Source organism: Phocoena phocoena, chromosome 10 (assembly GCF_963924675.1).
Source record: "Phocoena phocoena chromosome 10, mPhoPho1.1, whole genome shotgun sequence".
Classification (NCBI taxonomy): Eukaryota; Metazoa; Chordata; class Mammalia; order Artiodactyla; family Phocoenidae; genus Phocoena; species Phocoena phocoena.
Genome location: NC_089228.1, coordinates 72118294 through 72130719, shown reverse-complemented (window position 1 = coordinate 72130719; position 12426 = coordinate 72118294). Strand labels below are relative to the sequence as shown.

The 12426-nt window shown below is 42.1% G+C and overlaps 1 protein-coding gene across 1 annotated transcript; it reads left to right on the top strand.

Annotated features, from left to right (window-relative positions):
* Nucleotides 1–4018: 4018 nt before the first annotated feature.
* On the top strand, nt 4019–12211 carry MRPS10 (mitochondrial ribosomal protein S10). Its single transcript, XM_065886162.1, has 7 exons — nt 4019–4072; nt 6765–6829; nt 6918–6990; nt 8935–9071; nt 10047–10155; nt 11288–11377; nt 11843–12211. Exons 1-7 carry the CDS (start codon nt 4025–4027, stop codon nt 11921–11923), a joined length of 603 nt encoding a protein of 200 aa, XP_065742234.1. The 5' UTR covers nt 4019–4024; the 3' UTR covers nt 11924–12211.
* Nucleotides 12212–12426: the final 215 nt, after the last annotated feature.

Genomic DNA, 12426 nt, shown 5'->3' with positions numbered 1-12426 from the left:
CTTCAGTAGTTGTGGCACACGGGCTCTAGAGCTCAGGCTCAGTAGTCGTGGCACACAGGCTTAGTTGCCCCGTGGCATGTGGGATCTTCCCCGTCCAGGGCTCGAACCTGTGTCCCCTGAATTGGCAGGCAGATTCTTAACCACTGCGCCACCAGGGAAGCCCATGCTAATCAGATTTAATGCTCATATAAATGCCCTCACCTCTACCCTGGAGGCCAAGATGAATATTTCTGCTTCTCAAGCTGTGGATGAGCCACTTGAAGGGTTGATGGCCTCTAACCCGTACTACTCACAATGCAGTTTGGGGGAGCTCAGTATTACACACAGGTTATCTCACAGGGAACCACCAACAAAATCCAGTCCACGCTGGATTTTTTTGTTTGTTTTTTTGTTTTGCGGTACGCGGGCCTCTCACTGTTGTGGCCTCTCCCGTTGCAGAGCACAGGCTCAGTGGCCATGGCTCATGGGCCCAGCCGCTCCGTGGCATGTGGGATCTTCCCGGACCGGGCACGAACCCGTGTCCCCTGCATCGGCAGGAGGACTCTCAACCACTGCGCCACCAGGGAAGCCCCACCCTGGTTTATAGGCATTGCTAATCTGGATTTCCAAATTCTACAAAGTGTGTTTACTTTTTAATGGTCAACAGCAAAGTTCAGGAGAAATCTGAAATTCTGGATTTCATACAGAATTTGATTTAAGTAGGGCATACCTGTTCAAGACCTTGATCTTCTTTGTTCTTTTGGGGTTTTATACTTTTAATTTGGGCAGTGTTAGTCATGTGCCAAAGAAAATAGCTCTTCCTTTACAAACATTACATTTAGCCAGTGTTGGAAATTTAAATTCTGCTTCCAGGGCCTCAGGTGTCCAATCTGAAGACTTTTCTCCTACTGTCTTAGTCTCATTCATTACTCACGTACCAGGCACTATTCCACGCTGTATTATACACAGGGCAGTTGAGTAGCTAAAGATGACTGTGACATCATTCCTGCCTGCCTGCCAAGGAATTTAATTTAATACATATAAATTTAATTTAATACATATAGGGGCCTGGGAACAGATCCAGTTCCATCACTGGGAAGAGCAAAGGTCATGCCTTGTTATTATTACTGAACCATCTCACCATCACCCACATATTCACAGCAACTTATAACAGGTGCTCAGCAACTATTTGTTAATTATCTCTCTAATCGTCCAGGTATGCTTATCCGTGTGTGTGTGTGTGTGTGTGTGTGTAAATAAAACCTCTTTTGACTTTACCTAAAGTCAATTCTGAATTCCACAGACTCCCAGTCTACCTTCCTCAGCCACAGCCAGCCAGCTGTGGACTGAGGCTGACTTTTAATGTTGGTATAAACAAAACATAATTAGGAAGGCATGTTAAGAAATTGAATAATATATTCCTAAGTGAACCATAGTGATCTTTGGGTCTCAGATATCCCTGTATAAAAGAGCCAAAGGGCTGATTATTTCTTTATATGAGAGAGAATCTTTTGAAAAGAGCTGTCCTCCTCCCACACACCCCCGCAAGGGAAGTGTTTAATGTTTCTGTTTGAGTCGTAAAGGCCAAGCAGCCATACATGCTTCCAAATTTGCATTCCAGCACACATATCCTTAACGTACAACATGGATCTCTCTTTGGGCTGTTTGGGGTCATTACTTCGATTACTTCCTCTGCTTATGTAATTTTATTTTTGGCAGTCTTGCTATTTCTTTTTTTTTTCCCCCAACCACTTTATTAAGGTATGATTGATACATATTTATTGTATACAACTTGATGAGTTTGGAGATAAGTGTATAACCATGAAATCATCACAATCAAGTGAGAAGATCTGTCTTTTAAAACAGAACAACTGGGGGCTTCCCTGGTGGCGCAGTGGTTGAGAGTCCGCCTGCCGATGCAGGGGACACGGATTCGTGCCCTGATCCGGGAGGATCCCACACGCCGCGGAGCGGCTGGGCCCCGTGAGCCATGGCCGCTGAGCCCGCGCGTCCAGAGCCTCTGCTCCGCAGCGGGAGAGGCCACAATGGTGAGAGGCCCGCGTACCGCAAAAAACAAAAAAACAGAACAACCGGTGCAATCAAAGTATGATATAACTTAGAAATGTTTGATGCACACACTTTTATTTTTCCTGGATATAAAGCAAGGTGGACTTGCATCAACTTGATCTCCTGCTCATTTACACTAGTTCAGAGGTTTGAAGGCTTAGTTCGTAGGGAAAAGACCCATAATGGACTGGCCAAGCTTTAGAACACTGTCCAGGCTAATAAACTAAGAATGTTTACATGTCAAAAAAAACCTCCACACTGTCCATGCCCACACACCATACCAAAGGGCTCTGTCCACAGCCCCACTGGTGGCAAAACCCGAGTTTGCCCCTCACAATGACTCCCACCTTACCCCCAGCTAATTGGACCAGGGCCAGCACCTGACCCCAAGCTATTAGGCCCATAGTCCATTTGATGACACATGACATGATTTAGCCCCGGAAAATGAGGGGACCAAATCCAACTCCCACATTTGAGAGTATGAATGGAGAAACTTGGTGAGCCAAAGGCAGCACGCAGAATTCTGAGGGAGCACCAACTATTTGTAAGCAGAGAAAGCCCATCAATAAAGAGACCATGTTTGGTCTTAGGGGTGGAGAGGGCATCCAGTCCCTAAGGCTGCTTTGAGCCCACTTTTCCAATTGCAGGAGCAGTTCAGGCCATACATGTCTTTAAAAATAAAAAATAAACTCCTTTTCTTGCAGGAGCGTGGGGAAATGGGGACCTCTATGCCTCACATCCAAAAGAGACTACTAAGAGTTCTACTTAGTAGAACTGGACCTTATTACAAAGTCAGCACCAGGGGTGCTGCAGGGGTGGAAAAGTCACTGAACTAGGATTTTGAAGATGGTTATTGGTTCGGCTGTAACTAACTCACCCATATGACTTTGAATGAGTCATTTCAACTCTGAGCCTCAGTATCCTCACCTATTAAATTAGGACAAGATACACGTCTTCTTGTGAGGATCAGATTAGGTGACATAGGGAAAAGTTGTTTGCAAGCTGTTAAGGTCACCGTCACTGGCAGCTGCAGAACCGTCACCCAGATAAGGCTGCTCAAGGGGGCAGAGGCAGGCTGAGGAGCCATCCCAGAGGAGAGACTGATGCTTCAAAAGCAGCAACAGAGTTGGAGAGCTATAGGAAAACTCCACTGGCTAAGAGAGACCGCCAACTCTGAATGTCACAATTGACAGAGGGAGCCTGATTCTGAAAAGGACACCGGGCAGCCTGCCAAGGCTATTGCTGTTACAGCTATCACTATTAAAGTACAAACTCAGGTTGTTTCTCCAGGGCAAGATGAGGTAACAGATCCCGAGTCATGGACCACCTGGCCAGGGAATCGTAAAACTGAGACACTGTGACTCCCCAAACTACAATTCAGAAATGTCACACGGTGATTAATTCCAGTCTCTTTGATCTTCTCCTTTAAAAACCAAAAAGCCCCTAACTCAAATACCAAGTTGGAGTGGATCTGAGGCTTGTCTCCTACTCCCTTGCTTGGCGCCCTGTAATAAATCCTTACTCGGATACGAACTCCCGCTGTCAGTTTTGCTTTCTGCGAGCCACAGGCACACAAGCCTTTTGCTCCGTTATAATAGGAAAAAACATCATTCATCCACTACTCAGAGATAACCAGTGTCAATATATTACTCATATTTTTTCCAAGCATGTGTTTGTTGTGCTTGCATCCAACAAAACAGGAACCGCAAAGGACAAACACGATTTGAAAAAGAAAGCGCTCACAGCACTCGGTAACTAGATACGAGGTGAAACTATTGCAAGACAGCGTACAGGTCAGGTTGCGACCGGAAGGAAGCCGGCTACATTCACAGTCCCACCCTCGGAGCGCGTGGAATCGCGTCTCTATGGTTGTTCCGGTGCCGGAACACAAGGGTACACTCTCTCCTTTTGCAGAACTCTATGGTCGGAGGACTCCTCTGTGACCCCGGAAGCGATCCGGGGAAGCGGAATCGGCAAGATGGCGGCGCGGACGGCGTTTGGGCCCGTTGGACGGCGTCTCTGGCAGGTATGAGGTGCGCTGGGGGGACGCGCTGTGGGGGGGACTAGGCGGTCCTTGGGTAACTGGCCCAAGGACAGTTACCATTACGTCTGGCTGCTACCTGTCATTCTTAACATCTGGAGCTTTCCGCGATATTTATTCCGCACGGCCCGCTGTTTGCAGGAAGGTGGCGAGAAAAGGGCAGATTTTATTTCTAATTCTCTCATAGGATAAAACGTAAGTTAACGAGTCAGGGCAAAGACAGGAACTAGAAAAATCGTAGACTGTCAGGGCTGGAAAGGATATTGAACAGCGAATGTTCCAGGCCCTGCCTTTCACGTTTGCGAAATAAACTGAGGCTCAGAGAAGTCAAGAAGGTTGACCTCGCGAAAATTAGGTGGCACGAGATTTTAGACGCTTCCCACGGAACCAGATTGAGATACTTTACGGATACCCGGGTTTCTGAGATTTAGATGAGAATCGCTGAAGTCAGAGGAGTGGGTTAGATATCCTCTGCTCGGTTCTTTGGAGAAAAAGCAAAACTTTAAGCGGCGGTTCTTAAGTTATTTGGCCTCAGCACCCCTTTCTTTACACTCTAAAAATGGTTGAGGACTCCGAAGAGCTTTGGTTTTTGTGGGGTTTAGCTATCAATTTTTAGCTTATTAGAAAATACAACGGAGAATCTTAAAAGTGCTTGTTCACTTAAAAATAACACTAATAAACTCATTACATGTTAACATAATTAACGTTTTTATGGGAAACAACCATATTTTCCCAAACAAATTGAGAGAGAAGTGTAGCAATATTTTACGTTTTTGCAAATCTTTTTAATGTCTGGCTTAATAGAAGACAGTTTGGTTCTCATAGCTGCTTCTGCAAGCTGTTTTTATATCACACGTCCTGCAGCCTCTGGAAAACTTCACTGTACACTGGTGAGAGAATAGAGTGGGAAAGTTGCAAATTACATCTTACTGTTATTATGAAAATAAGTTTAGTCTCCCGGGCCCCTTCTGAAGGTGTCTCAGGAGCCCCTCAGAAGTCCTTAGACCACACTTTGAGAACCACCATTATTAAATCAGGCGCTGTTAGTGGTTGAAATTTTGAACTATTTTAAGATGCACTTACCCAGAACAGGCCCCACCCCCTCAAAAAAAAGAAAGCAAAAAAAGAAAGGAAAGCTTAAGAACTTCCTAAGGTTAGTTTGTGGGTGTAGTAGCACTTTAGACTCCAACTTTTTAAAAGCAGGGGGTTTATACTGGGAGAAGATGCCTGGTAAGTGTCATATTCCTTAGACCTGTGGGCCTTCTACACAACTGGATCGAGGGCTTAGGGGTATAAATGTGGGGAGGGAATTTCCTCTGTGATTATGTGTGGAAAATGGCACATACCTCTTACTACCTTGTATTGTGCTTGATTTCCTTTCTTCTTTTTGCTTTTCTCCCTTGATCCAAGAGAGACTGTGAAAGTTTTGATTTGCTTCCATCTTGGATGAAGAGTAGAAGGATAATTAACTAAGAATAGTTTTTTTTTTTTAAACATAGGTGACCCTCTGTTGTTCTAATTAAGTTTCATTTGTACTAAACCGTTATTCTCATCTTTAAAGTATTTTTCAGGATCCTGTTGAGCTTCCAGTTTCTCAGTTTACACTTTTAAATCTTGGGAAAGCTTAAGAAAAAACGGGTGGCAAATGTGTATTACATACAGTACCATAGGTTTCCTACAACTAGAAATTTTGTTCCACCAGGGGGAGCTGACAGTAAGGATTTGGAAACGCTGTATTGTTGCAGTATGAGGCACAGTAGTGGTATATAAGATGGGTGTTTCAACTTACTTATAAAATTAGATGTTTATAAGCTAGTTGTCTCACCTAAGCCAAGAAATAAATATGCTGGAAAAGGTGTATGAAAGCTTCAAAGAAGGGTACTTTAGAATTCTTATTCCAGCTCCATAAATTAAATTATAAAGACGCTTTTTTTTAATGCTTGAAAATATTTAAGTTAAAGAAGTATTATGTTGAAATATATTTAATCTGTTAAAAAAATGGGAAAATGAAGTCACGTGTTTTCTTCCTTGATGTCTGCATATTTAATTCATAGCTGTTAATGTGAGAATTGTTTTTTTAAAAAAGTTCTTGTTCCTGGGCTTCCTTGGTGGTGCAGTGGTTAAGAATCTGCCTGCCAGTGCAGGGGACACGAGTTCGAGCCCTGGTCTGGGAAGATCCCACATGCCGCGGAGCAACTAAGCCCATGTGCCACAACTACTGAGCCTGCGCTCTAGAGCCCGCGAGCCACAACTACTGAGTCCGCATGCCTAGAGCCCATGCTCCGCAACAGGAGGAGCCACCACAATGAGAAGCCCGCCACCGCAACGAAGAGTAGCCCTCGCTTGCCGCAACTAGAGAAAGCCAGTGTGCAGCAACAAAGACCCAATGCAGCCAAAAATAAATAAATTAATTAAAAAAAAAAAAAAGTTCTTGCTCCTGAGCTTTAAAAAATATTATATCTAGTATTTTGAGAGTCCTTTCTGATTATCAACTCTACCACTGTCCTCTTTTTTTTAAATGAAATCTAACTTGGCAATTTAGTTACCCCAATATCTTCATCTAAAATAATGAGATAGCCTGTTATTTGAAGCATCCTGCATCTTTTGGGTTTTAATGGAAACTATGAATGGTTTGGGAATTGATGTTAATTCTAACACACATCCCCCTGTTTTTAAGGGTTCGAGGAATTTTTCTGTATGCATTTCTAGGAGCAGTACAGCCAAAAATGGTGGCCTTCTTCTGTAAGTATATAATTGGATGTGCTAAATTGAATAAGAAAATGGGCACTTGTGCTGTTTTACTTAGGTTTCTCTTTGTTTCTGCACATAGCAGCACCAATATGAAGTGGGTACAGTTTTCAAACCTACACGTTGATGTTCCCAAGGATTTGACCAAGCCTACGGTATGCACTCCCTATTTCTTGGCATAAGAAGCTACATTAGCAATAAATTTTCCTCATTATTTCATTTGGGGCTGTTTCCCAAACACTTAATGAATAAAAAAATTTATTCTGGAATACTGGCAGGTGCACAGTGCACCTGAGGAAAGTATTCACTGATGTCCCTGAGTGCTCATGGTCGCTTTCAGGCTATTAAGGTAAGAGCTAATCGAATAAAGTATTTACCCCAAACGACCGTGGGGATGAGTAGTCTTTTGCTTTTAGCTCAGCATAGTGTACAGCGTTGTCATAATTAATGATGCTGAACACTTGGTATTATATTATGGAATTTTTTGGTCGTGGTGGTAGGCTTCGTCTTTATTGAACAGTGAACAGTGCTTTATTGTGAGAGAGAGCATTATCACAAGTAGAGAAAATCCAGGAGCAGCTGTGTAACCTTGTTTCCTTTAAGTGAAAGCCGTGATCTCATCAACCCAGTTTTTGTATTATTTGTAGTTTTTTTAAATCCTAAAACTACAAACTATAATTTGTAGTTTTTTAAATTCCAAATGCTTCCAGCCCCACCCCTCAAAAATAATCCCCTTTAACAGTTTGGTACGTATCCTTCTAGACCTTTGTATGCATATAATCATCTGTGCACACCACGAGCACCAAAGTGGAATTGTGTTATACCTAATGGCCTGCTGGTTCAGTGTTTTCACTTCATAGCATATATAAACCCCAGGTCTCCAGCTCAGATGCCTGCGTAGGCCAGGCCTGTAAGGAACGGTAACAGGGTGGGCACAGTGGCAGGCTGTACCCTTTATAAGCAAGACAGCTGCTACTTACTGTAGCCAGTTGTTGCCATGTGGGAAATTAGACCTAGTGATGTCAGATTGTCTGAATTTTCCAAGCTAAATGAAATTCAGATATTTGTGCAAAATCTTTTGATTTTTAATATTTGTAACAGATTCAGAATTATCTTTAAAACCCTGTAGAGACCAGTGATTATACATTTTAGGGCTATATTCCCCTTCTCTCGTCCCTCAACTTAAGAGATAGGATATCAGTGTATTCTCTTCTTCCAACAACCCTATTTGGGGTAATTGAGAGTGATATCTAGCTTCCTGGTTAGTAAGTAGATCTCTTTTCAAGGGCAAAGTAATTTAACTCTGAAACATTGGATTAGTAATATAAATTACTGGTTTGATGGATGAATGAAGTAAAGGTAATTCACGTCTTGGAAGAAAGTCAGAAATGTCAAACCCATCATTTCTAAGATCTTTAAGTATTAGGGTGGAAGAGGTAGAAGTTATTTGTACAGTCAGTGTCATGACATTTTAGTTAGAAATGAGTAATTTTTCTGTTAGAGCAGGCAAAAGAAACATGGACAAACCTAATAAAAAGAATATGAATAGAAATAGCTCGCCTTTGTTTAACAATGTTTTATAACTTATAAGCACTTAAATCCATGCTCTCTTATTTGTTCCCGACAGAAATACCATGAGCTGTAGCACAAGTATTGTCCTATTTATATGTGAGAAAACTAAAGTTCAGTGAGATTATATTACTTGCCCGTTGTTATTCAGCTTTAAGTGGCAGAGTTTAATTCTCAATCCAGCTCTTCTGACCAGGCTACTTTTATTAACAGAACCCCAAATCCTTCCCTGTTGTATATTTGGGGTTTAATAACTATTACGCTTGAAGGTTCCGTTGGTGATTTTGTAGGTTGCTTGAAAATCCTTTTGATTCAAACTGTATTTTAACTGATTCTTCAGGGTCATTGTGGAGTCTGAATGTGGTTGTATCTAGATATTTAAGCTGTGTTAAGATGTTACTCAGCATTTTTCTCCCCACTTATTAGTAAACTCTGAAGTTGTTCAGGTGAGGGTAATACGTTAAATTTTCCAGTTGTAAATATTAGAGGAACCATGACTGAAGCTTTTCTTTTTGATTTTAAAATTGCAGATAACCGTTTCTGATGAACCAGACACGTTATATAAGCGCCTGTCAGTTTTGGTAAAAGGCCATGATAAGGCTGTATTGGACAGTTATGAATATTTTGCGGCGCTTGCTGCTAAAGAGCTTGGTATCTCTGTTAAAGTGTAAGTATGATCTTTCTTAATCTGACCTGTTAGCTGCTATAACACAATCAGTCAGGAAAATGCTGCCAGTCCCAGCTAGGTCTGAGCTCTTCAAATGGGATAAAAACTCATGATGGGGAGAGATTAGGTATGTTATATTATTCTAAGCAGGATCATCCCTTCCTGTCTACCAGCATTTTTAAATACTAGAATGAGTGAACAAGGAAAATGAAGGAATCCTTTCTCTAGAAACTGCATAGACTTAGGAGGCCCGAGAAGCCCTCGTGTCTGGGATCTCCATGGGGCAGGGAGGTAGATTAGGTGAACAAGCAATTCTTTCGGGCCTCTTGGATTTGGTATCTTTGCTATTATATTCACTGTTTCAAATCTGCCTTAAGAAACACCGTTCACCCAATACTTTCATGCATGAGCAAGGCGAGCTTCGTATGGCCTTGAAGTCACTGCAGGGTCAAGTATAACCCCTCCTGTGTTTTGTCAGCTGCTCTTTCTGATGTTGAACGAGGCCCACATGGAGCTTTGCCAGTCTTGCCTTCTAGCAAAACTGAAGGAACTCACACATTTCCCGTAACAGACCATGGTTTTGTGCTTTTCACTGTATCTGTAATACATGGCAGACATTACAACCATGTCCAGCCCACGGTGCTGCGCCTCACAGTTCATGTGTTTAGTCAGTGTGAGACCTCAAGGGTGTGAAAGCCGGAGGCAGGTGTGTGTGCACTTGCATGCCAAGGCTTGTTTTTGGGTCGATGGCAGATGTTCCTGTTGCTGTCTGCAGGTTTATTTTAGCCGGAGCTTCATGACAGCAGTTGTTAGAGATGACAGTCTTGACAAATGGAAGTCTGTAAAATGGTAGTTAACGCCTATAATTGGGCGTGAGCCTGACCTGCAAAATTGTGGAATCATGCTTTGATATCAGTGACTCAGGTTCTAACATCACTTAGCTTAAGTATGTTGTTTCGCCCATTAATTTTCCAGACATGAACCTCCAAGGAAAATAGAGCGATTTACTCTTCTCAAATCAGTGCATATTTTCAAGAAGCACAGGGTTCAGTATGAAATGAGAACACTTTACAGATGTTTAGAGGTGAGTTTATTTCAGACATTCAGGCATTTTTTTGAAATGCCCCAGATTTTACACTAGCACATCATAACTTTCCTTTAACCTTGCCCAGTAGACTTCCTTTCAGTCAGCCCATGCCGGATAGTGGTAGAGAAGGTAAGTGTTTTTTTGTGTTTATAGAAGCAGCATGATAGGAAAATCAAACTCAAGTAAAGCCATCCTTCAGAGTAGTTCATACCTTAACTCAGTAGTGCACATTATGTTGACTAATTTTTATACAGTAAGCTATCATTGGAATAATTTTGCTTATATTTCAAAAATTCTAGCTACGTTTTCACACAGCTCTAATAATTCTCACATGCTCACTGAACTCTCCATGTCCATGATGGGCAGCATTAAGGTTTTTCATTCGTCAATTATCATTCATTTGTGCAGCCTCCCAGGTCAGCACAGTCTTGTGGTTAAGGGAAAGCATGGGCTTTGGAGTTGGACAGCCAGGTCCAAGTACTGGCATGTACTAGCTGTGTGACCTGTGCCTCAAGTCCTTCATCTTTAAGTTGGAAATAATAACAGTACCTATTTCATACAGTTAGTGTGAGGATTAAATGCGATATTTATCTAAAGCACTTAGAATATTTCATCTCATAGTAAATGATTGGTAAATGTTACTAAAACAGCGTGCTTGTGCATGTTCTGTATGACAAGCTCTGTACTAGGCATTGAGAGTGCAAATATTAAGACATAGTCCTACCCTTAAATGAAAAAGAAAAATCCAAAATTGTATCCACCTTGCCATGGAGCACACAAAATCTTATACTAACTCTATTTTATAATTTAGTCTTTTGTTTCCTTTTGTTTTGAGTTGTTTTGTGAAACTCTTAACACTGTTTTGATACCATGCTTGCCAGCTGGGTTCCATGGAGCCCTGGCTTTAAGGCATTTAGGAGGAAAGGGGACATTGTGGCTGTGCTCCCCTCATTCAGTTCAACCAGAGGATCTGCACTTGTTTCCTTTTAAATTGGGATTCTGTAAGATTTTACAGATGAAGAAAAGACTCTACTGCTTTTACCAGAAAAAAAAACAAACAAAAAAAAAACTCTCAAAATTTCTGCTTTAACCAGCATAGCATGAATCAATTTCACGTTTGAAATTTTAGTTAGAACATCTCACTGGGAGTACAGCAGATGTCTACTTGGAATATATTCAGCGAAACTTACCTGAAGGAGTTGCCATGGAAGTTACAAAGGTATGACTTGAATTTCTGCCTCTTTGGAGGGAGATGTGTGTTGTTGTGTTATCACACTGCTGCCTGATTCCAGCCCACTGGGTGGAGGGGAGGACCTGGAGGCAGAGTTGCCACAGTGGTTGGGGTCTACACCTGCCGTGCAGGGCGCAGCCCAACAGAATGCTGCCCCCGCAGCCCATGTCCTCCTGGAGCCACCTCTGATGCCTCCCTCCCTCTTAGCAGTTGTCTAGACACGGGTTCCACGTTGATTGGTGGTCCCTGGAGATCACTGAGGAGCAAATAGATTATGGATGTGAGAGTGTTTATCTACTATCGAGTTTTCTTCTCTGTTTCAAAGCCCTACAACAAGATGAGAGGGTAAAAGAAAAAAGTCAAGAGGACTTGAGGGAACAGAATGAATAAATACAATTTGTGGCTGAAGAGTTAAGTCCACATCATATTATAATTTTGTTTTTCTCTCTTTAGACAAAATTAGAACAGTTACCAGAACACATCAAGAAGCCAATCTGGGAAACAATACCAGAGGAAGAAGAAAGCAAGTCATAAAGTCTCAAAGTGACCACTTGTGCTGGGATGTGAAGTGAGCATGTCAAGTAGAGGGAGTCTCCAGTGAAGACAGTTTCAAGTCACCCTGACTGCTCTCCTGAGGCCGCACGACCTGATCAGTAGAAAGCAGGGATTGGAAGTTTACGATACACCAGGCTATTGTGCAGGAACCACTTTATCTATTCTTTTATACATGTCATTGTTTCAGTTCGGATTTTAACAAATGTGAGCAAACCGTTTGGACCACTCTGTACCAAAACGGTCAGATTCATGTTTTGTTATTCCACTGTTGTTCAATTATTAGTTTGCACTGATTGTGATTTGTATCATTTCATTCATCTAAAAGTGTTTCAAATATTCCTCACACGCATTTCTTTCTTTGAGGGACCTAGAAGGAAACTTTGGTTAATTTAACACTGAGCAGTTAAAGTTTTTGATATTTACCTCAGTGCAGGCTGACATATGCTAGTTTGGGGGTGGTGACCTCCAGGTTTTACCTCATG